This window comes from Dunckerocampus dactyliophorus, chromosome 6 (genome assembly GCF_027744805.1).
Source record: "Dunckerocampus dactyliophorus isolate RoL2022-P2 chromosome 6, RoL_Ddac_1.1, whole genome shotgun sequence".
NCBI lineage: Eukaryota > Metazoa > Chordata > Actinopteri > Syngnathiformes > Syngnathidae > Dunckerocampus > Dunckerocampus dactyliophorus.
Genome location: NC_072824.1, coordinates 29,303,801 through 29,327,823, shown reverse-complemented (window position 1 = coordinate 29,327,823; position 24,023 = coordinate 29,303,801). Strand labels below are relative to the sequence as shown.

General features: G+C 42.3%; 1 protein-coding gene across 4 annotated transcripts; it reads right to left on the bottom strand.

Moving 5' to 3' along the window:
* Positions 1-177: 177 nt before the first annotated feature.
* On the bottom strand, positions 178-24,023 carry LOC129182508 (Kruppel-like factor 1). 4 transcript variants are annotated; one of them, XM_054778739.1, is made up of 4 exons: positions 23,519-24,023; positions 17,295-18,066; positions 17,025-17,231; positions 5,256-5,400 (listed from the first exon to the last, which is right to left on the bottom strand). In XM_054778739.1, the coding sequence occupies exons 1-3, from the start codon at positions 23,579-23,581 to the stop codon at positions 17,056-17,058; spliced, it is 1,011 nt and encodes a 336-aa protein (XP_054634714.1). In that variant the 5' UTR covers positions 23,582-24,023; the 3' UTR covers positions 5,256-5,400; positions 17,025-17,055. The 4 variants fall into 4 exon arrangements, with proteins under 4 accessions (XP_054634715.1, XP_054634714.1, XP_054634713.1 ...); XM_054778738.1 differs by lacking the exon at positions 5,256-5,400 and having other exon boundaries at positions 15,348-17,231; XM_054778742.1 differs by lacking the exons at positions 5,256-5,400; positions 23,519-24,023 and adding an exon at positions 21,648-22,013 and having other exon boundaries at positions 15,348-17,231.

Here is a 24,023-nt window from a genome sequence, read left to right as displayed (position 1 = left end):
CTATGTTCTCGCGAGATTATGCGAGGACCCGATACAGAGGTGGGCAATACCGCATACTTTGGTATCGATACGATACCAAGTAAAAACAGAGCGGATGGTTTTTGAAGCTCATTGAATGATTTGTGATTTTGCCTTTCATTTGTTCATCATGATTATATTCTTTTGTAAGCCATAAAACAAATTATTTGAGAACAATTCACAATATACAAACACAACAATGTAACAATATCAAATAAATAATACAATTATTTCTTTAGTCCCTTTTATCACATACGATTATTTGAGCAAAATTAAGTCAATAGTGCAAAATATGTACACATTGGGTGTACTATTGGCTACTATTGGCTCTTTTTCAAATCCTTTGGCTTTGTGCCCCCACAGTCCTCTTATGTGTGTCCAAGGCCTGAGCTTGCAAACAATACAGTACAATACCAATACACTGTATACCAAAACACAAAAATAATATAACAATGGGACAATATTAACAACACAACCAAAAACAAGCACACAAATATGGACAAAACCTGTAAAATATTGATCTTACCACAATCCGATGCTGATGCTACTCTTGGTATGACATATTATTAAGTATAATATTACTCAATAACGAGACACTCAGTTCACGAGACGAAACGATACACGGGGTTGGGCATTCGAGACGATATTTTAACATAAATTTGAGAAAAAGTACAATAAAAAATATCAAAAATCTATGACAATATACTACTAATTGAATTTCGTGCACTCTGTGCGTATGCTACGGTATTCAAAGGTTTTCAAAAAAGTATCTTTCCCTGGTAGCTAATCACATTTATGAAGGACTAATGCCGTTACTGGGCCGCACGGTGACCTAGTGGTCAGCATGTTGGCCACACAGTCAGGATATCGGGAAGATCTGGGTTCCAATCTCTGTTTGGCATCTCTGTGTGGCGTTTGCATGTTCTCCGGTTTCCTCCCACATTCCGAAAACATGCATGTTAGGTTAAATGGAGACTGTAAATTGTCCATAGGTATGAATGTGAGCGTGAATGGCTGTTTGTTTAGATGTGCCCTGCGATTGGTTGATGTCAATATCTCATAAAACCTGAAAAATTGAGCAAAAATGAGCTTAGCTTTATGCAGTATTTGTACCGGGAAAGTGTGTTATATACTTCATTCTCCTATTATCCAACACCACTAACCTCACCACCACCGGTTACATCAGCGCTGCTTCATCCCACATTCGCTCTCAATCCCTTCCCCCCACTTTGTCTCCCCGCTCTCTCACCGTCCACACACACACACACACACTCATTAGACCATGTCAGAAACAGTGGCCTTGAACTTGTCTCGCTCCTCCCCCCATCACTAGTATGTTGTTAAAACTGCCAACCCCCAACACTCAGTCGACATTCCCATGGTTACCATGATATGGTGCCTGCCTAGCAACCAAGCCTTTCGTAATGGCTTATGGTGGGGGGTCGTTCCACTGCACCCAGCGAAGATTGGTCACATAGAGACACAGAGAGAATGAATGAATGAGTCAAAGATCCAAGCAGAAGAAGACATACTGCGTTTGTGGCATCCTGTATAATCATGAAAGGGTTTATATTGCGTGACCAATATAAAAACCTCACACCTGTGCTGTCACGATATGGACAAAAGTATTGGGACACTGGCCATTACACCTACAAGACATGAAAAAGGGAGAAAATATGGAGGTGGATTATTCTTGGGAATACCTTCTACAAGAAAGGGGGGATTTTAAACCGTCCAGAAGAATTTGTGAGGTCAGCATCTCTGTTCTGGTTCATCCCAATGGTGTTTGATGACCAGGTTCTCCTCCAAGCGTGCCTTTATGGACCTTGCTTTGTAAAAGAAAAGCTCAAGCCGTTCCCATAACGTCACAAGCATATGAACTGTTCACAAAGACGTTTTTTTTTCCCTCTGTAAATAAGCTGTGTTTTCCACAGTGTTTTCCGCAGAAAACACATCCAAACCATTCCTGTCTGGACTAGCCTCCTCCTTTAGAGGATCAATAGATTGAGTCTTGCACCAAGCTCTCAGACTGGAGCTGCCCTATCTAGTCTGACTGGTGTGTGTCCCACTTAGTCTTTGAGCATGAACCGATGAAACTTCCTCAGATGAGAGGTGAAATGCCTTCTTATGGGCGCCACGCATGGGAGGCGACATCGCCTGTACGCCATTCATTTTCAATGGAACCTGCGCAATAGCGCTTTTATTGCTTGTCACTGTCCAGCCAAGCGACATGCGAAATTCATGCGTGTCATCGTGCTCACAAGACAAACTGAACAGTCCAGATGTGATCAATTCAATGCCCTGAGAATACGATGACCTGCATGAATGAAAACATTCACAGGAACATCACATCTGCTGTCGATGAGGTTCGGCTAACGGTCGTTGATGTCTCTGAGCATTGGTACGCCCTCCAGGTGTTAATATATTCTCAAACTGCATCCTTCACATCGGCCAATCAGACTCCAAAAAAGCTGCTTTAAAGCTAAAAATAGCTTTTGTGCGAATGACGTGATTGATGACTCATGCAGTCTTTTGCTCCTCCCCGTGCGCCTGTGCACAATCGCTTCTTTCTCTTTTGATTTCAGCAGCAGGGATAGATGAAAAACAAAGTATGGCGGTAAAAAGCAGAACTTTTTTCCTGACAGTTCAGCTGAAAAACAAATGTGTGTGGTGATATATGCCACATAGCACCTTGTTTCACCTGCAGTGTATTTGCCACACTCACATATTTAAATAACTCACCAGCCTTTTATTCAAACGTTGTAGGTACAGCATGGATGCAACATACAGTCGATACTATGTCGCAATTACTACTGTTATCAAATGTGTGCGCTTAACGTACACTGCAAAATAGACTACTACATTCACAACGTTCATTTAGTTAGTCCAGTGAGCTATTTTTATGTTTGAAAATGCTTAATTTAGCCTTGACATAGTGAGAGACGACTGTATTACATAAAAGAAGGTAAGTGGTGCAACATAGTAAAAAAATAGTTGATTAGTTAGTTGATTAGTTGATTTCAGATTCAATCAGATATTTAATTTTGTTTGGATTTCAGTTTTTGCTGGGAAAAGTAAGGGTGTAAGGGTGTCCAAAGCTTGTTGTTTATTGGCCCGAGGGCATATTGTAAAAAATAAAATGTATTCATTATTAAAGACATATGTTCTTAGATACTACACTAACTTCCATTGTCACCTACTGTATAACACAAAGCTAAGATGTTGATGTTTTCTTCAGATAGCTTAGCATTAGGGATGCTGCGATCGACTGGCCACCAATCAGTATCAGCTGATTTCCGTAAAAAACATGTCATCGGCATATGCTTATAAATGCCTTCCTCAAAGCCGATCACAAAAAACGATCGGCGTGCAGCGGCGAACCCTACATGTCTGCTGTGTCATGTACGGTTGCCAACACACGTATCGAGCCGAGAATGGACGCTCTTTGTCCCGTATTGCCGCGAGAAACAAAACTAGTGTGTGTAACCTCAATGTCTTCAGTTCGCCAGCTTGCTACAGGCTACGCCAAATCCATGCCAGCGTGTTTGATCATTCCCTTATCAAACCTATCGCTGTTGGACTTTTGGACTTTGAAATAAAATAATCCATTCTCTTTTTGAAATAAATATAGAAAAAGTAAAATAAAATCTTCAATCTTAATCAGGCTGCACTCACGGTAGTCCCTCTGCAGCCGGGTTGGCGCCGTTAGCTCTGCCGTCTTGTTGGGGAGAGATCTAACGTTCCCCGGGATGACAGACTGCAAACGCGGTTTATACCGTTGTTTCCGCTTTCAGCGCTTCACTCCCACTATGCAGCCTCTCCTCCTCCGTCTGCTGCCGAGTGTAAACAATGGAGCCGTGAATGAATACGTCTCCCACAACAAGCAAGAGGCAAGCTACAAACGTAACAAGATGAACATCCATAGCTGCACACTTGCTTAAGGGGTCGGTATGGCATAAAAAACAATAAGAAAGTATGAATAAGCACTGTTAAACACTAAGAATATAGAGCTTCTGTAACTAGCTGCCACTTGGGCAGCGCCATCTTGAAACATGAGACCACCGCATCAAATCCAGTCTATTTCAATATGAACGATATGCTTGTTTTTCCAAGGGAAGCTGTTTTTCATAGGGTTAGGGTTAGGGTTATGCCGTGTACCCTAACTCTAACCCTAACCCTAATCCTAAAAGATTGATCGATATTTTAAAAATATCGATATATCGCCCAGCCCTATGTGATCGGTATTGGCAGAGCTCACTCATGAGTGATAGGTATCAGAATCAGCAACATAAAACCACTGATCGGAGCATCCCTACTTAGCACATTAGCTTCTTTTAATCGCATCTGTAATTATGAAATGCATCAAAGTGGTCCCCCCGCATCCTTCAATTTTTCTGGGTGGAACATGAGCATGAAGGTAGCGTCAGTTTTCAAACATTCTTAGAGACCAGCTGGTGGGAGAAGAGCTGCTGGAGTCGAGCGACTTCCTGAGACAGGCAGCTGATCTGAGACCTGAGAGAGACGCTCTCTGCTGGATCCCCACAGGATGGATTGTGATGCTGCTGATCACCTGATACACACGCCTCCTCACTGGACCAGACCTCCTGACCAAAACCCCGAACACCCCACGCTGAATGTTGGTGCAATGGTGGAGACTTTTCCCCACCAGGCGCTTTGAAGCGGAGCTTGTGTGGAAGGCTCCTGAAAGCGTTTGGTGAGTCTTGGATGTTTGCGTGTAGCCACAGAGGATGGGTGCTGTAGGGCTGCTGCTTTTCTACAAACTCTCCTGCAGATGGCGCCGGCCTTGTCTTTTCATATGTGGTGTCCTGCTGATGGTGGTTGCAGGAGTGCACGCTCGGGTATGAGGGCTCATGAGAGTCAGGCTGAGTCGACTGAGTGAGTGGCAGGATGGAAACATCAGAAAAGTCTTTCACCAGGCCAAAGCGGAACTTGATGGCGAGCAGCTCGGCTCTCAGACGGGCGTTCTCCTCAAGCAGGCTCAGGACGCGCGTCTCCAGCACCATGTCATTGGCACGCCGCTTCTCTCGGGAACGCTTGGCTGCTTCGTTGTTTTTTCGCCGCTTATCCCAGTAGCCTTCATCTTTCTCCTTGCTGGGGATCAAGCGATGCTTACGCCGTTCATTGCGGACACTGTCCTCTTCCCGGCTGCTAATTGCTTTATTACGTTCAACATTCTCTTTGGCGCTGCAACCCAGCAGGTCTCTGGTCAAGATGGCGGCGGTCTGATCATGACACAGAGACCTGTTGTGCCGCCCCTCCTCTCTGAGGCGAGATGGGGCAGACCTGTCACCGCTGCTGCCTCCCACAGTCGGTCCTGTCATGCTCAAAAGGGACAGGCTGAGGCTGGTGTGGTGGCGCCCCCTAGTGGCAAAAGAAAAAAAGTGGTCAGGGACCGATTTCTCCATAAGGTTGAGAAAAAGTCATGTAAATTGGTGTTTTTCAAAGTAAATGTTATATTTGTTTACATCTTTGTGTGACTCAAACATTTAAATAATAATCAATTATTGGGTTCAATGCCAAAATGCCTTTGTTACAGCTACGGATTATACATGTTTTGGACAAATTTGATTGACAGAGTTCCCAACAATATGACATTCAATTTTCGCAATAACTGCTTTTACTACATGCAGGAACAACATTAAATCTAACAACAAATAGTGAATTATTCATCTCCGCAACAGAAGCATGTGTGCCAAGTCTAACAATGTAAAGCAATGTACTTATGAATTCTTATTAATAAGTTACCGCTTCCTTTACTGTACATGCAGCATTTATTGATACATTTCTGTCAGATTTTCACTCAAGTACTAACTTAATCATTCATTTTTAATCTCTTCACCTATTTTAACTGTGCCCATTTTTTTTTTAATTCAAACTTTTCATATTTATTTGCGCTTATTTAAGACACAGTTTTATTTGATTTGATTTTTTTAAACAGCTTTTATTCTTCATTTCCTTTCCTTTATCTCTGCACAAGTCAGTTTGAACTACTCCCATCTGATTATTTTGCATTTTTATTTGTACGCCATCCATTTATTTTTTTCTATTGTTTTCTCTGACACAAATAAAACCGCATGCTCACAGTCGCTATCACGTACACACTGCTAAATTAGAACAGTGGAAAAACAGTCATTTCCAAAGCCAATGCATGAACGATATCATAAATTCATCAGCGTCTACTCACGAATGACCCAATCGTTGGAGCTTGGGAAGAATCCTACAGTCATGTGGAGACGTCTGCCGCGTCAGAGTCTCCACATCTAACCTCCTCCTCCTCCTGTTCTGCCCCTCATCCCCACTCCTCCCCTCTTCCTTGCCTCCTCCTATAAAAACATAAAACATCCCGTAGACCAAAGTAACCACTTCATCATTCCTGCGGACAAAGCCTATGTGTGTATTTGTGTAAGGAACATACGGTCTAAAAATGCATATTCCCCGTTCAGAATGCATAAGAACGTGTAATCGTCACAGTGATGTAATACCACATGTAATAGCATATGTTATGTAATGTAAAGAATATTCTGTTAGGGCTTCTGATCCAATGTGGAAAGGAACTGAAAGCCAATTAATGGTCTGAACGGACGAGAGCGGTTATGTAACAGACAAAAACAACGAGTGAGGGAAAGAGCAAGTGAGGACACTGTCGTGCTGAAAGTGCATCTGAGGTTACACACACACACACACGCACAAAAGCTCTATGGTTGTTCCGCAAGAAAGCAGCTATATTCCTGTAGTGGTGCCCAAAGTGCGGCCTTGGGGTAGCTACACTACCGGTCAAAAGTTTTAAAACACCCAAATTTTTCCATTTATTTGTACAAAAGGTAAGTGGTGAAGCACCAGAGGTTAAAAAAAAGGTAAGGTTACCCAAAAGTGACAAATAATGTGTATTTCAGAATGATACTGTTCCAGGGACCACAAAATGGGCCAGCAATTTAAAGCTGTTGTGCAGAAATGGGGGTTGATCAAGCCTTGGTAGTTGCTGCAACTCATTCCTAGCAAGAAAAAAGGAAATGAACAATGGAAGAGAGACAGACCATCTTAACATTTCAAAATGTACGTGTTTCCTAGCTTTTGACCGGTAGTGTAGTTTTTTGTTGGCTCGTGACATATTCTCTGGGCAAAATTAAACACGGCCCGCATTAAAATGACAAAGACAAAACAGAAATGGTCCAATATCCCAAAAATAAAACCCATGTAAATTGAAAAGTCGGACTTTATTTAGCTCATTTGTAACCAGAGGACCACCTGGGAAAAACAGCATGTTTCTATAACAATAACGTTAACAAGCTGTGCATAAATCCTAAACGCTGCCATTTGCTCTGATCAACCAATCAGAAGAGGCCTGCAAGCCTGCCCTAAGAGGCGAATCAGAAGTCTTATTGGCTTAAAAAAAGAAAGAAAGAAAGAAAAACATCCCTATTGCTAATAATGTGTAAGTGACGTGGACCAGCACTTGTGATAACGTTGATATGGCAACACACAGAAGCTGAAATCTGATTGGTCAAAAAAATGCAACATACACATACACTACTGGAAGCAGTGCAGCCAAGAAACACACGACTACTAAATGAAGATAATGGACTGTTGGGAATAAATTAATATAATTTAATTGATCCAGTATTAGAATTGTAGTTGTAAATGTAGGTCAGTGCTTCTGGTAGTGGTTAAGGGATAGTTTGGATTTTTTTTACATGAAGTTGTATGACATCTCCATCAGCAGTGTAGTGCATCAACAGTGACTTACTCTCCAATTGGTCCCCTAAGTCCAGTTCTGGTCGGATTTTGGTGAGGAGGAACGTACTTCCGGTTAGTTGCTGGGGTCTCTTAAGTAAAGAGTTTGGCTTCTCAAAACAATATTCCTTCAAAAGAGTAATGCATCACCTGCGTCACAAAACCACTGCTAACAAAAGTCAAGACCTCTCAGTTGCTTGGCGTTATCTCCTGTCTGTTTGTCTGACTTTTTCCTTAGCTACGGTTTTGTGATACAAATGTATTACTCTTTTGAACGCATATTGTTTCGAGAAGCGTAACACTGAACTTAAGAGACCTCAGCAACTAATCAGAACTACGTTCCTCCTCACCAAAATCCGACCAGAACTCCGCTTACGGAACAAAGTGGGGGGTAAGTCTATGTCGATGTACTACACTGCTAATGAGGATGTCATACAACTTCATGTCAAAACATCCCAACTATTCCTTTAGGCCTGCAGAGAAGGCTTTGCTGGCCCTGACTGCACACCACTGATTAAAACATATTATTAATTACAACCTAAGGGGGAATGTGTATGGAAGAGAACCCATTCGTGTTTTCATTATTAGCAGTGGCAGAGCCAGAAATGTTTCATTGTGGTGGCCAAGGTCTCATAGGGGTGGCAATAAGTTGATACCTGACATGTCCAGATGGCCTGTGGGGTGGCCGGAGAGAGGTGGCCGCCACTGATTATTAGCTACGGTTAGAGGGGAATTACTGTCTGGTCAATAAAACAATGAATGTTTTTTGAAGGGCTTTGTTCAGTTTGAGAAACAAAAAATAACTCCAACCGTTTCAGCTTCATGTTTGATTGAAAGCCAGTGTTTAAAAAAACGTTGTGAAAATGTTAGTATCAAATTAAAATGGCCTTTCATGCTGTAAGACGCTGTAACACACACAGACGTCCCGCTGTTTCATATCCGCCTGTGTGTGTGTGTGTGAGGGTGTGCATGTCCAAGTTCAAATCAGGACAATCCCCACCCGGCCCCCGCCCCCTTGCTCTGTATCTCTCCATGCACTCGGGATCACAGTTCCTCCCAGTGTCGACGTCTCACTGCTGCAGCTGCTTTTAGCACTCTAATCCTGCCTTTGACATCTGGCCAACGTTCCCATTACGTGAAATTGTGTAACAGCGCCAAGAGTATTTAGTCGTCTGCCCATGAGAGCAACTTATAGCATTTTGGACTGGAGCCACCTGCCATCATTTATGATAAACGCATGCATTTTTTTACCCGATAGCCACACAAAATGATTGTTGTCATTTCCTCACTACGAGGCAGTACATACTACAAAGTAGGGGGGGCGGATCTATCCAAATATTGATAGCATAGATAGCAAGGGTCATATCAGCACCGGATCGATACTTCTTGGTTTATTTTCACAAATGTTTGCTTTTTGTCATGTTGTTCATATTGTTAAGTCGTTGATATACCGGGAAACCACGGTTTTTGTTAGTTCCAAAAAGTCTGACAAAAACTAAAACTTTAAGAAATTATGTGAATCCAATGAATACATGCCAAACACCCAAAAATATTAACAACATGATATAGAGAATAATTCTAGTTTGACATACAGGAAACAGTGATGATCATTTACCTTTATTGAAAAGTCATATGGAAGCCGGTGAGGAGGAGAGTTTATTGCTTGGAAGGGGACTCCCACTCCATCAGGACTTTTTGATCATTGTAATCCCTCGTTTATTGCAGTTAATTGGTTCCTGACTCAACCGTGATAAGTGAATTTCCACAAACTAGGATTCCTTATTTATAAAGGAATATTTTCATTGTTAGAGTTTAGAAAGCCTGTTTACCACCTTCTAAATACAGTTTTTAACATTATTAGAGCCCTCTAGACATGAAATAACACCCCCTTGTAGTCACCTTTACACTCATATTACCTAATATCGTAGACATAATAAGAGTAAATAAGCTACAGTGTTTAAGGCAAAACTAAGACTTGTGCTCAAGTGTGTTGCTATAAATGTGTTCCCTACGGGAGCTGAGTGGGGAGCGGTCAGGAGGTGACGTCGGGGGTTCAGAGTTGAGTTTTGGCTTGGCGTGGGTTACGGCCACAACAGTAGCCAGTGTTCTTATGAGGGATTTTTAAAAGGGGTTATTGCGCCTGTTGTGGGATAATTCAGACCTGCAATAAAAGCCTGTTGTTGTGGCGATCAAGTCTGGTGTTTGTGCGTCAGTAAAATTACTGACACCAAGGGGCCAGTGTAGAATACTACATATCATTCGCAGTGTCTTTGAATGCGTCTTCTGAATGCCTTATAGTTGTATGCTAGTTAATTTAGCCATTTTCATGTTTGAAAATTGTTAATTGAGGCCAAAAATATGTAGAATTTGCTTCAATGTGCATTTTTTTTTTTACTAATAATAGGTCGTATTCAACTAGGAAAAAGCATGATTTATTAACTAGTATATTTCTGAATATTTTCCGAGTGAAAGCGTGAAATTCGAACCGCAGAGTGGAGAGGGATTTTTTTGTGTGCCTAAAATGTTGTCCTGTGTTTTATTCTGATTTCAATCATGATCAGCAAATTAAAGACAAAAAGAATCAATGACTGTGAAACATTTTCAAGTAAAAAGTATCAGCAACAGGTGTCAGCAGTACTGGCCCCGTATTTACTGTGTTCCCTCGTTTATTGCAGAGGATAGGTTCCCAAAATAGCCCACAAAAAGTGAAATCTGCAAAGTAGCCAACTTGATTTGTTTACAATTATGACATGTTTTAAGACTGTAAAACCCCTCAACATATACTTTATACACTTTTCTCAGACAGCCATTAACATTTCTCATATTTTAAAACTCTCAAAATTCAAATTTCTTTTAGATTTTAATGATCAACCTACTAGGTTGGACACAAGAAATTAAGTGACTCACGTGTATTTCACTCCTCTGACCGCGGCTCTTCGTCCTGCTGCCGCTCAGCTGTAGCGTTTTTGTATCCTTGTTAAAAGATATTGCTCCTGTCGTCGTATTTTACTCTTCCTTCCTCGTCCTCCATGAACCGAAGATTAATTTACGGTATTCCATAATGGCGCCCTCCAGCCGCGTAACTTCTGCTTTGCTTCAGCATGTCCAGAAGTCCAACTTTTTGTGTGACGGCTGGCTTCTTCCTCTGCCTTTTGGGTGCGACCGCAGGTGCCTTTGACGGTGCGGAACGTTTCATCGACATTGTGGGGGTAAAACTTTGCGATTGATTAAAAAATGGTCTACAGTCCCTTAGCCAATCAGGATGCAAAGCACAATGAGTGGGTTCTCCCTTAGCCAATCAGGATTCAGAACGTTCATATGCTGTAAAAAAAAAAAAAGAATCACAAAAAAAAGTTCCGCGAAACAGTGAGTTGGTGAAAGGTGAACCGCGATGTAGCGAGGGAACACTGTACTTGGTATCAATTGGATACCAAAATTTGCAATATCGCCTGACCCAAATACAAACAGTAAAATAATGACAAATCTTCCACCAGTTTGGTTTGTGCTTTTAATTATTTCCATATGCAAACTAGTAAAAAAAACATATTTAGTAGGGATGCTCCAATCGATCGGTCACTGATCAGTATTGGCTGATTTTCTGAAAAATATGTGATCAAAAATCACAAACTGTTCACCTGTGGCTCGTACTAATGCAACTGCAGCAACCCTTTCCTTCTCACTACGCAGGCGTGCAGCGGCAAACCCAACGCATCTGCTGTGTCACTGTAGGGTTGCAGACGGTCCCTTAAACCAGAGTTTCAGGGGGTTGTTAAGAATTCAATAGTTTGACAGCCAGGGGGAAGAAACTGTTTTTGTGTCTGGTTGTTTTGGCGAACACTGCTCTGTATCGCCTACCGGACGGGAAAAATTGGAACAGTTTGTGGCCGGGGTGTGAGCGGTCTGCAGAGATGTCGCCTGCACTCTTCTTGACTGTGGACCGGTACAGTTCCTTTATGGAGGGCAGGCTGGTCCCCATGGGTTTCTCTCGGTTGCAGTCTGCTCTTGCCCAGTTTGGTAGCGCAGCCAAACCAAAGTGTGATGGAAGTGCAGAAACAGACTGAAGGTAGAAGTTTCTTAGGCAGGTTGGACTTCTTGAGCAGTCTCAAGAAGTACATCCTCTGCTGTTTCCCAACCTTTTTTTCTTGTGTAGCCCCAGAACGTTTTTGTCATACCATCAGTATCCCCTCACTCATACGTGTTGATAATTCTCCAACAGTAGAATGGAACACAACTGCTGTGCCACAGGTTATTGTCTTCCTGGGGAAACTGGTGGTAGCGTACATGTTCCATTTTATTGTCTAGTTTAATTTATTGTCTTGGAAATTAAATGTTAAAGGTACCACCTGCAATTTGTACCCCTCGTGGTACACGTTCCCCTGGTTGGGAATCACTGCCTTAAAAAAACGGAATCTTCCCCTATTAATAAACAAAATGGCGTGTCCCGTATTGAGCTACTGCTACAAAAAATAGTAAATGTTTAAAAAAAAATGTTTGGGGGGGAGTGAAACAGCTAGTCTGTTTGCTCTTTTGTGGGTCACACCAGGACAAAACGCCTCCTCTGTCCTCATGTCACCTTTAATTCCAATTCCAATATGAACAAATCGCTACGCAGAACCTCTTGGGGGGGAGGTCACGAGGACTCAACTTCTCATGCATAAATCTTTACAAAGGCTGTGAATGCCGAGATCTAGAGGACTGCTATTCTTGAATGTTATTTCATGCGTGCAGCATCATGAACACAGTATTTACAGCAGCTGTGTGGTGCTGGTGTGCGCACCATGGGTCACAATTTCACCTCACTACTTGTTTGCAAATCAGTGTGCACAGGTGACATTGCATTTTTTAACTGGATGCAATCCATCAACCGTCAGCGGATGTTGAATCTGGCTGGTTTTCGTCATTCTGTGAAAAGTTGGAAATTATTGAGAATATATGGGAATTCAGAGGAATAATGGCAACAGATTGGGGGGTTGATTCAGATTAAAACAAGTCAGATTTAATGAACATTGAGTGGAATTTCTACCCCGCACTGTGCATCCCTCAGTCACACGCAGACTCTAGACTCTCTATTTACTGCAGCACTATGGGGACCTCACCTGACAATAATGATGGAATCACCAGCCTCTGAGGGTGTTTGTTCAGTTGTTTAATTTGGTAGAAAAAAAGCAGATCACAGACACGACACAAAACTAAGTCATTTGAAATGGCAACTTTGTGGCTTTAAGAAACACGAGAAGAAATAATGAAAAAAAACTGTGGTAGTCAGTAACAGTTCCTTTTTTAGACCAAGCAGAGGGGAAAATGATGGAATCACTCAATTCTGAGGACAAAATGTTGGAATCATGAACAACAAAGAAACAAATGAAGACTTCAACACACCACTGGTACTTTGTTGCACCTCCTCTGGCTTTCATAACAGCTTGCAGCCTCTGAGGCATGGACTTAAATGAGTGACAAACAGTACTCTTCATCAATCTGGTTGCTGTTGCCACATCAGCTTTGCAGGTTGGAGCCTTCTCATGGACCATTTTCTTCATCTTCCACCACAGATTTTTTAATTGGATTGAGATCAGGTCTATTTGCAGGCCATGTGTGTCGTCTTTTGCTCTATGGCAAGATGCATTATCATCTTGAAAAATGATTTCATCGTCTGCAAACATCTTTTCAATTGATGAGAGGGTGAGAAAAGTGTCCAAAATGTCAAGGTAGACTTGTGTATTTATTGAAGATATAATGACAGCACATCTCCCCGGTGCCTTTACCTGACATGCAGCCCCCTATCACCAATGACTGTGGAAATGTGCATGTTTTCTTCAGGCAGTGGTCTTCATGAATCTCATTGGAACGGCACCAAACAAAAGTTCCATCATCACCACCTTGCCCAATGCAGATTCACGATTCATCACTGAATATGACTTTCATCCAGTCATCCACAGTCCACCATTGCTTTTCCTTAGCCCACTGTAACCTTGTTTTTTTCAAGGTTTAAGTGTTAGTGATGGCTTTCATTTAGCTTTTTTGTCTGTAAATTGTAAATCCCATTTCCTTTAGGCGCTTTCTCAAAGATGTTGACTCCGGTTTCCTCCAATTTGTTTCTCATTTGTTTTGCTGTGCATTTTGCATTTTCAAGACATTCTGCTTCAAGTTTTCTGTCTTAGTGCTTTGATGTCTTCCCTGGTCTACCAGTATGCTTGCCTTTAAAAGCCTTCCCATGTTGTTTGTCCTCGGTCCGGTCCCAGTTGAATGTGGCGGGCTGTCTTTCCTTGGGGGGGGGGGGCACACTCAAGTCCTTCCACGTAGAGGACATATGCGGTGGATCTACAGGGGACCATGCGGCTGGTGGTGGTGACACCGACGCCTCCCTTTCCCCTTACTGTTTAAGCACTGTTTCATCTTTACCAAACAAAACGCCATTTAAACAATGTAACAATCTCTTCAATTTGACAAATACGATGAATACATTTTGAATTGTTTTATTTTCTTAAAATAAAATAAGACCACTGTGACAAGACTCAGTCACAGAAGGAGTGCTTGACATAGCATTCAGAATTGGGTCAGTGCAAAACATCAACAACAAATGAACGTCTGAAGACGTTCTGTGTGTGTGTGTGTGTGTGTGTGTGTGTGTGTGTAAGTGTGTGTGTGCGCACGCGCATGCGCCTATGAATAACTTTGTACCACTCTCCAGCAGTTTGGCACCCACACCCTCGTTTGTTCTTGAGCCTGATTGGACGTTAATTGATGCACTCAGTGAGGGAGATTCTGTGGGAAAACGTGTTGTCTTGATGAAAAACAAAATCACAAAGTGAGGAATTTAAAGTAAAAAAATATCGGTATAGTCAGTATTTACTTGGTATCAGATCCATGCCGCAATTTGGAGTATCGTCCGCACCAGGGGTGTCCAGACTTTTTGAAAACTGAAAGGATGCAAGGGCCTTGCTGATATTTTGTAAAACAATATGCTAAAAAAACAATGCATCTCAGTTTTGTGGTATAGGTGAAAAATCATATTATCAGTATGTTCTTTGCTCTTTTTCCCTCATTTCTTGCTGTTTTTTTTAAAGTTCCAAAAATTTCAACTTTTTTCTTAAAGGGATTGTTAGTTGTTTTTTTTTTGCCATGAAGTTGTATGACATCCCCATCAGCAGTGTAGTGCATCAACAGCGACTTACCCTGCACTTTGTCCCGTGAGACGAGCTCTGGTTGGATTTCGGTGAGGAGGAGGAGTTGCTCGGGTCACTTTTATGCTGCCAATACCGATCACATAGATGAAGTGTCAATTTTTAAATGCACTATTAGCTTTAATATGAAAGGGGAACCATAAAATTTCGACATAAACATATTTGACCTACTTTTTCAAATTCACTGGTGAAACTTAGGAGGATCAGGCGCCTTCTTTAAGGAGTAGTGTTGGGAATGTCTGCTTTTTTTATAGAGCTGGTTATATATATATATATATATATATATATATATATTTATATATATATATATATATATATAAATGTACATATTTTTGGTTTAATATTTGAACTCTATATGACTAAAATTACATATTATTACAAGTTTATTCTCTGAAATCGCCACTTTTTTCTCCTCTTAATATTGTGATGTTATTCTTGTCAAATTATTGCTGATTTTTTTCATTTTTGCTGTTGTTTTTTTTTGTTTTGTTAAATTATAGTACTGGTAGGCCTGTCACGATAATCGATAAAACGATTAATCGAACGATAGAAAAAAACGAGGTCGATCATTTTGACTCCTGGATAAATCGACATGTGCGATATGTACGTATGGGCGTTCCATTACGTCGTCTTGCTGTAGCACAGGCTGGATGATAAGGCGGTTCACTCTGCTTGTGCCTGAGGGGGTCGGTTGTATAGTGAAATTAAGGGAAAGAGTGAGCCTCCTGTCCGCTATTCAGCGTCTTTGTCACAGTATGTGGAGGCGGGGGCTAGCTACGGTGGTGATTGAATACACTGAGCGCTAGCTAGCAGTTAACTAGCAAGCAAATCCTAATATGAATGAAAGGCACAAACGTTTCTAAGCCGAATGCAACGGTTCCAGTGTGGATGTGCTGGGGCGTTTGATCGGCGAATGTGTAGTACCGGGCGGCGTGAGCTCACGAAACCCAGGGTATGTAAAGTGCTGACACCCGGCGACTCCTAAGTGCTAGAGTCCGTATCGTCTGTGCCTCACACAGATACACTACACTTGAGTACCATCTAGTGGCTCAAATGTCGCATGACATATAGCACAATTATTGACCAGCAAAATGTATTATCGTGACAGGCCAAAAGATTGGACACACACAGTACAACTCCATTAATAAGGCAAGAAATTCCACGAAGTAACCCTGACAAGGCACACCTGTGAAGTGAAACCCATTTCCCATGAAACCCATGAAGCTCATAGAGAGAACAAGGGTTTGCAGCGCTATCAAAAAAGCTACTTTGAGGAATAAAAAATATAAGACATATTTGGAGTTATTTCACACTTTTTCATTATGTGCATAATTCCACATGTGTTAATTTATAGTTTTGATGCCTTCAATGAGAATCCATCCATCCATTTTCTATGCTGCTTCTCATTAGGGTCACTGGAGCCTATCCCAGCTGACTTCGGGCGATGGCGAGGTACACCCTGGACCAGTCGCCAGCCAATCGCAGGGCACATATAGACAAACAACCATTCACGCTCACATTCATACCTATGGACAATTTAGAGTCGCCAATTAACCCAACATGCAGTTTTTGCAATGTGGGAGGAAACCGGAGTACCGGAGAAATCCTACCCACGCACACACACAGAGAACATGCAAACTCCACACAGAAATGCGAAAGAGAGAGCGATTGGAACCCAGGTCTTCCCGATCTCCTGACTGTGACTGTGTGGCCATCATGCTAACCACTAGACCACCATGCAGCTTAGTGAGAATCTAGTCATGAAAATAAAGAAAACGCATTGAATGAGAAGGTGTGTCCGATCTTTTGGCCTGTACTGTATATTTGTAGAAAAAAACACCCGTGGGCCGCACTTGGAACCCCCCTGATTTAGACTGACACTGTCATAGAGGTATGAATTTAACAAAATGGTTGTTCTTGTGGTTGTAGTGAGAGACGTTTCTAATATTTCATCAGTGATGTGATGCATCTGTACTCCACTGCATCCTGCAGCCAGTGACATGAATAATAACGAGCATTATTGTCTTGGTAAAGTCAGAAAGTGTCATCAAGCTCTTGGACGGATTGCTGTACCTAATGAAGTGGCTGGACACCATGCTGAGTATTAAGTGTGTCTCTTCATATGCAGCGCCAAGTGGTCAGAGCGGGAGAACGCCCTCGGACAAAGCACACATTTGTAGGGTTTTTCGCCCGTGTGCTTGCGGTAGTGACGGGTCAGCTCGTCAGAACGGGCAAACTTCCAGCTGCAGCCCTCCCATGAACAGTGGTAAGGCTTCTCCCCTGAAAAAGCACCAATTCCGTCAGTAAATAATCATCGGAACCTGTACGGCGTTGAGCGTGTACCTGTGTGCGTGCGGAGGTGAGCCTTGAGGTGGGAGCTCTTGGTGTAGGTCTTGCTGCAGCCTGGGTATTCGCAGCTGTGAATGGCCGCCTTTTTTTTCCCCGTCGACCGTCGCCCGTGCTTCACCTCCACCCCACCAGGGGGCATCCGTGGTGAAACCTTTTGTTGATGAAGCCCCAAAGCAGCCGTGGCCTGGCTGTGGGTGTCGTCACAGAAAACGCTGGCGTTATGGTTGAAGTGGAACGGATAGCTGTTGCGGCGAGGGTCGGAGGTCACGGATTGGAGGGGGACGAACCTGGCTCCAGGGAAAGACACCCAAGGGGGATGCTGCGGGGGGTAATATGGGTTCAGCTCCCATGATGGGACCTCACTGAGGCCCCCTCTGTTGTGCCTCTCCTGGGAGAACCCAAACTGATGGATGTTAGCGACAGCTGACGTTCTTCCTGCCGGGTCATTGTTGTAACTTTGGTGGTACGTTTCTTGCTGGGCTGTTGACTTTATGAACCCGGTCATCGTGTGCTCCTGGTCCACTTGGTCCCCAAGCAAGCCTCCCTCCTGGTACACCCTGTCTGGGTCCACCTGTTGTTGCAACCGCTCATCATTGTGGTCCACGGAGAGACTGAGTTCAGGTGACGGGCTGCCCCACTCGGACAGCAGTAGCTCAATATCCCAGCTTGCTTGGCTGTCGTCGTCCAGGATCCCATCAGTCATCTGCTGGGAGAGCTGCAGCTGCTCGGGGCACACAGGGAGTGAACAGCCCTCAGAACTCCACACCTAGGATGATCGGGCGCATTGAGAAGAAAAGTTTAACCACCCGCCGCACAGGGCGCCGTTGACGCCAGAACCACCACTGCACACTACTGTTATATGTCATGAAAGCATTTCTAAAATCTTGTAGACTTTCTTTTTGTTGTTGTCAGGAGCGGCAATTAGCTTGCAACCATAAACGTATCGTGTTGTACAACAAACGCCTCCGAAATGGAACTTACATGCCTCAATACCAGGCAACTGTGCATGAGGGCAAGGTGGTGTAATGCCCCACCAGATCCAGCACTCAGCTCTACTCTACTATCTTTACAACATATGTGTTATATTTAATACAGAGCAGTGATTCCACCAATAAAAATATATCAATACTGTAAATATAATAATGTATAACATAATATAAATGATAGGGCTGTAAAAGGATTAAACATTTTATTCAAATTAATCACAGTTTTCCACTCAATTAATCATGATAAATCACCATTTGCAACTATGTGTGAAATATATTAATTTTTACACTTCACTTCACACTTTAGTGAGCCATGAAGAGTTGCGTTCAAAGACACCAAGTACGTCAAGGTAAATTCACGTTCTGAGTGTAGATGTATTTTCTGGGATTTCGGAGCATACTTAAATGCTTCAATTTGTACTTCCGCAGTAATAGTTCCGTTATTGAGCGATAAGAATATCCATTTGGTGTTATTCTTTGTCTTTGTGTTTATTTAGACCACATAAACACGCATAATTAACACTTTCTTGTGATTTTCGGAGTGTCCATGAATGCATCTCACGGACGTCTCGTGACAACGAGGAAGCGTCGCTTCGAGAAGGACTCGAGACGTTTTTTTTGAGTTGGAGCTACTGTACATATACAGTATGGTGTTGGAATTGCATTGCTGTTAATGTGTTCAGGTCAGAATAAAGGTATAAAATAGCGTCAGATTTCGTGTAACCGTGCTGGGACACGACACTATGATTCCATCTGCCATCATAACATAGGTGTATGGCTTGACGTGATGCACGTGCGTTAATTATGCAAACATTTTAACGCAATTAATGAAATAAATTAACTACTGCCGTTAATGCCCTATTTTTGACAGTTCTAATAAATAAATATATATCCAAAGAATTCATCTTTTTCTCCACTTTGATAGCATAAATCTTCTAATCAGCTTTAGCCCTTATCAGAACTATAACATTTTTATTTGTTTTTCAAATATTTTTTCCGCATTTCTGTGATGCTAGCACCTATTTTAACAAGAAACATAAAATAAATTCCGAAGTACGGAGTGGGATCTTTGGGAAGAGCCTTCTAAATGTCAATAAATTATAAGAAAATTGATGGTGTTACATGACACATTTTAGCACAGGGCAGAGTGATCATCAAAAACACTTGACCCAAATTGGTCTCCGCAGAAAAATTCTATGTTTCCACTTTCAAAGCCTAAATATCTTAATTAGCTTTAGCCCCAACCAGAATTATACAGTTTTTATTTTCAAATATTTTTTACACTGCACCTCAGTTACAACATAAAAACCATGAGGAATGTGTCAAAATGTACTATTTCCATTTGCACAAGTTGTCTACGAATTTGAAGACAAACGCTCACACATATTGTACACTTTTCTCAAGAACATTCACGACACGCCTTTACCTCACTTCCAATTCATCCAGACTGTTTTTGTTGTTATTACATATTTGACGTGTAATAATCCAAAGAGGGCCTCTATTTAGACCCCTACTGTACTGCCAAGTTGCCCTGCTGGCAACTAGTGGTTAAATATGTCATTTCATGGATAAAAATAAAAAAAATAAAAAACCAAGAGGCTCGGATTTTAAAGGTAGGAACAAGTATCACCTTACGTGACGACTATATTCCAGAATATCCACAAACTGTGGTTTGAATGGCCCTATATGGGGATCCCGTTTGTGCAAAGGGGCCACTGAGTGTTGTGTACAAGTATGTGCAACTTTTAAACTGTAAACATGTGATGAGAAGTGAGGATGCAAGTTTAACCTTGATCCAAACCATTGCAGTTAAAAAAAAACTCATGACATTAGCTTTAACCCAAAAATATGCAACTTCTCAGCCTCCCTGGTAAGGTCTTATTCAGGGGTTCTGAAGAGGAGGATCGGCCGGATCGTTGAATCTCAGGTTCAGGAGGAGCTGGGACCTTCAACTCACACTGGATCAGTTTGCAGCTGAGTGTGAAGCGGAGAGGGGCGTGCTGGCTAGCGCAGTGCGTACTGGTGCAGGAAGTTGACGCAGAAAGAAAGCACAAACAGCAATGACGGATCAGCAGAGCCCAGCTCCATCAACTCAGAAGGCTTGCCTTCTCGGAGTCCATTTATGGACAGCAAGCGGTCCGCCTTCTCTATTTCCGACAGCTCGAACATCCGCAACAGGAAGGTTTTGAGCCCGTCACACTTGCCGGTACTTGTCCTCCGATGCCGCCATTGCTCTGGCCGCCGTCGAGGCATCCAGGGCGGCCACCACATGGAAATGCTTTGTCACGTCCTGTGTTATTCTTCGCAGTCGGAACTGGGTTTTGATGTGTGGAAGCCACGAGCATGGGTTGATAGCACCGACGTTAGCTAACTCGTTAGCATGGAGCGGCGCTGGTGTGGCTTTGTGGTTGTCTCCGTTGTCGGTTGACGTTTTACTCACATCGAGGGTCACCAAATGAGACAGGAGACAGGAGTCGAGGACAGGTGCCATAAACAGTTTACTCTCCACTCAGCAACAAGCAACAACTCTTTAGAAATGGCGAAGTGGCTACAACAACCCCATGACCCGGAAACGAAAGTCACACTTGGTTAAGGGCTTAATAATAATACTGTGGGTCATCACAATGTCATACCGATAAATCTGATGACATTAAAAATAGCTCAGATAATTGCAAATTTTAAAAAAATCTCCCATGAGGTGAGAATACCCATACTGTGGTGTGTATTAGCGGGCTAAAGTGAGCAAATCAAGCACTCCTTTTGTGTGATGTGCTGCACTTGCCAACGGCCTGTTGACACTTCCCCACTTCCGTGAGCTCACTTTTTCACACTCATGGCATCGTTGGTGTGGAACAAACCTAGCACGAAGCTAGCCACACTAGACGACGAGCTTTTTACCGTTGCTGAAGGTACCGTTAACTAATAAACCACTTAGAGCCATGGTTTGTATTTCCAAGCCGCCGCTGTTTTACGTATGTATGTTTGCCAGCAAAATACCACATGATGGCCACACTCCTTAGATAGAAATAAGGACATAAGCTTCACTGCTGATTTACGGACGTGTGACGTTAGCCCTGTTAGCTTATCGGTTATCGTATCGGTCTTGAGAAGCAGAAAGTATATAAAGTATATGAATATTGTGCATCCCGAATAAAGGACATAAACATGTAAAAACGGTGGGCTTTTTAAAGAGTGGTACTGTGTTCCCTCGTTTATCGCGGGAGGTACTGTAGGTTCCCCAAAAAGGTCGCAATAAGTGAACGGCAACTTTTTTACTTTTTTTTTTTACAATTATTATGTTTGAAGGCATGAACATTTTATCACATTTCTCTCTTGTTTAAACACTCTCAAAGTGACTCACGGGTATTCACTCCTCTGACGGTGCCTCTTCGTCCTGGCGCTGTTCCGCTGTACTGTAGCGTTTTTGTATCCTTGTTAAAACATATTGCTGCAATGCTCCACCTGTTGCAGTCCTCCTCCTTTGAACCAAAGATTCATTTCCAAACAAGCAAGCTAGCTATGACACAGGAGACACAGCAGTGCGGCACGAAGGAGATTGATTGACAATGGTCTACGGCCAATCGGGACGCAGAAAACAATGGCGGTGCAGACCGAGGAGAGTATGGAAGAGAGAGGAACTCGACTCCCCACAATGCAATTCTTCTTAAAGGGCCAGGCTCAGCCTGTCACAGCGCTCATACGCTGTAATAAAAAAAAGCATTAAAAAAAATCTGTGAAACGTGAACCGCGATAGAATGAGGGAACACTGTACATTTCATCTGTATTATCACATACAAATATCCCTCATTTATTGCAGTTAATTGGTTCCAGACCTGACCGTGATCAGTGGATTCTTTATAAATGTAATATTTTTGTAGTTATAGCATAGAGAACCTGTTTACGAACTTCTAAATACGGGTTTTAAGACATATATTTCATTAAATTGTTTAGTATAATTAGTGCACACACATCATGGCAAGCTCTGTCGCTCTTTTATGACTTTATTCCTACCATTCCAACACCATATACTGTGCAGCATGTACCTCCTACTCCAAACAAACACGTGTCCATTCATTGCAACAACACTTCCTCATGAGACAGACCGCGAGATGCATTTACGGACACGCCGACCATCACAACAACGTCTTTGTCATGCGTGTATGGGTGGTCTAATGAAACAGAAATGCAATGAAAATCAAAAAGTGGATATTCTTATCACTCACTTTGTAACTCTTAATGCGAAGGACAATTTGCTGCATTTAAGTGTGCTCGGAAATCCCAGGAAATTCACTCAAAACATGCGATTTCATCTTAAATGACGTGATGTCTTTGATGTCATTGCTCATCATAACACAGTTAAGTCTGATTCAAATATTCTGCTATTAAAGAAACCGGTGTTAGGTTAATAGATTTGCAGACGTGTGCCATCTCGTAACTTGATTGAAATTTGATGTCGTGAATACATACAAATACATATAATGCTGCCCTGTCATTTATCTTTCTTTCAATAAAATACAGTAAAAATGGGCATATTTCAGGCATAATAATGGTAATGGTAATGCTTTCATTCATTCTAAACATGCATGCAAGTTACGTTGGAATACATCACATCGTACAATTCACAATTCTACATGTCCAACAAGGAGTAGGATGAAGCAAAGCTTATTTAATCCTATCCCCATCCGTTCCACATCACGGTATTCCTGTATTCCAAATGGACTCTCTGGTAGTTTAAAATACATATGAAAATGATAAGGTGATATGATAAGGTAATATAAGGTAACACGGTGGGATATGGTGATTATTTATGATTTATTCATTTGAAAAACGTGACTTAATCTGATTAAAAATTGTAATCGTTTGACAACCCTACTAGAATTTCTATTGTTAACATTACTATGAAATTTGTTCAAGTTTAATGAATAATAACTGCAGGGGCCGTCATGGCGTTGCTGTGCACCTCTACTACTTTAATTCTGCCTAGCAACAAGTTGCCACCCACATGATGTGAGCAAGAAAGATATTCTGAGCGACTATGTTAAAAAAACAACAACAAAAACAGTACAGTGCAACAATCCTAGAACCTCATTGTTTGCAGTCACAGACCAAAAATAAGTCCTTGGGCCTCCTGCCCCCCAGCTGGAACAATCACATATTAAACATGACAGTTTTTCCTTCGGGTGTGCTTGCATTATGTTTGAATCTACTGAGTGAAATCCATGTGATACTTACTTTCATATCAGTGAGGTTTGAGAAGGAGCTGAAGGACGGGAGTGCAGCTTGGATGGCGGCCATGGAGCAGCCGGCTGACAGCAGCAGCAAAGTTTACTTTTTCTTTTCCTTTTCTTTAACCTCTTTTCTTTTTATCCAGCCGGGCCCTCGGCTAACAGACCGCCACTCACAAGCTCACCAAGCCGCTCACGACAAGATGCCGCTCACACGCTGACTAAAGGCCTGAGAAACACTTTCTTAAAGATGCCCCCCACCCCCATCCGCCCTTCCTCGCTGCTATCTCTCCTTCCTTGCGCTTGTCTATCTCCGTCAGCTGGGTCTTCAACTTCAAATCTCTCGTTTTCGCATCGCTGTTGACCGTTAGGAGGTGGCGCATGGCCAAGAAAACTGGAATATAATTCTGCAGCGTGAGGGTCGAATGCAGCTTCTTCCCTGCCTCAACGGAAAATCATTTGGTAACACTTCACAATAAGGTACACAAAATTACAGTAGTTAATGAGGAACC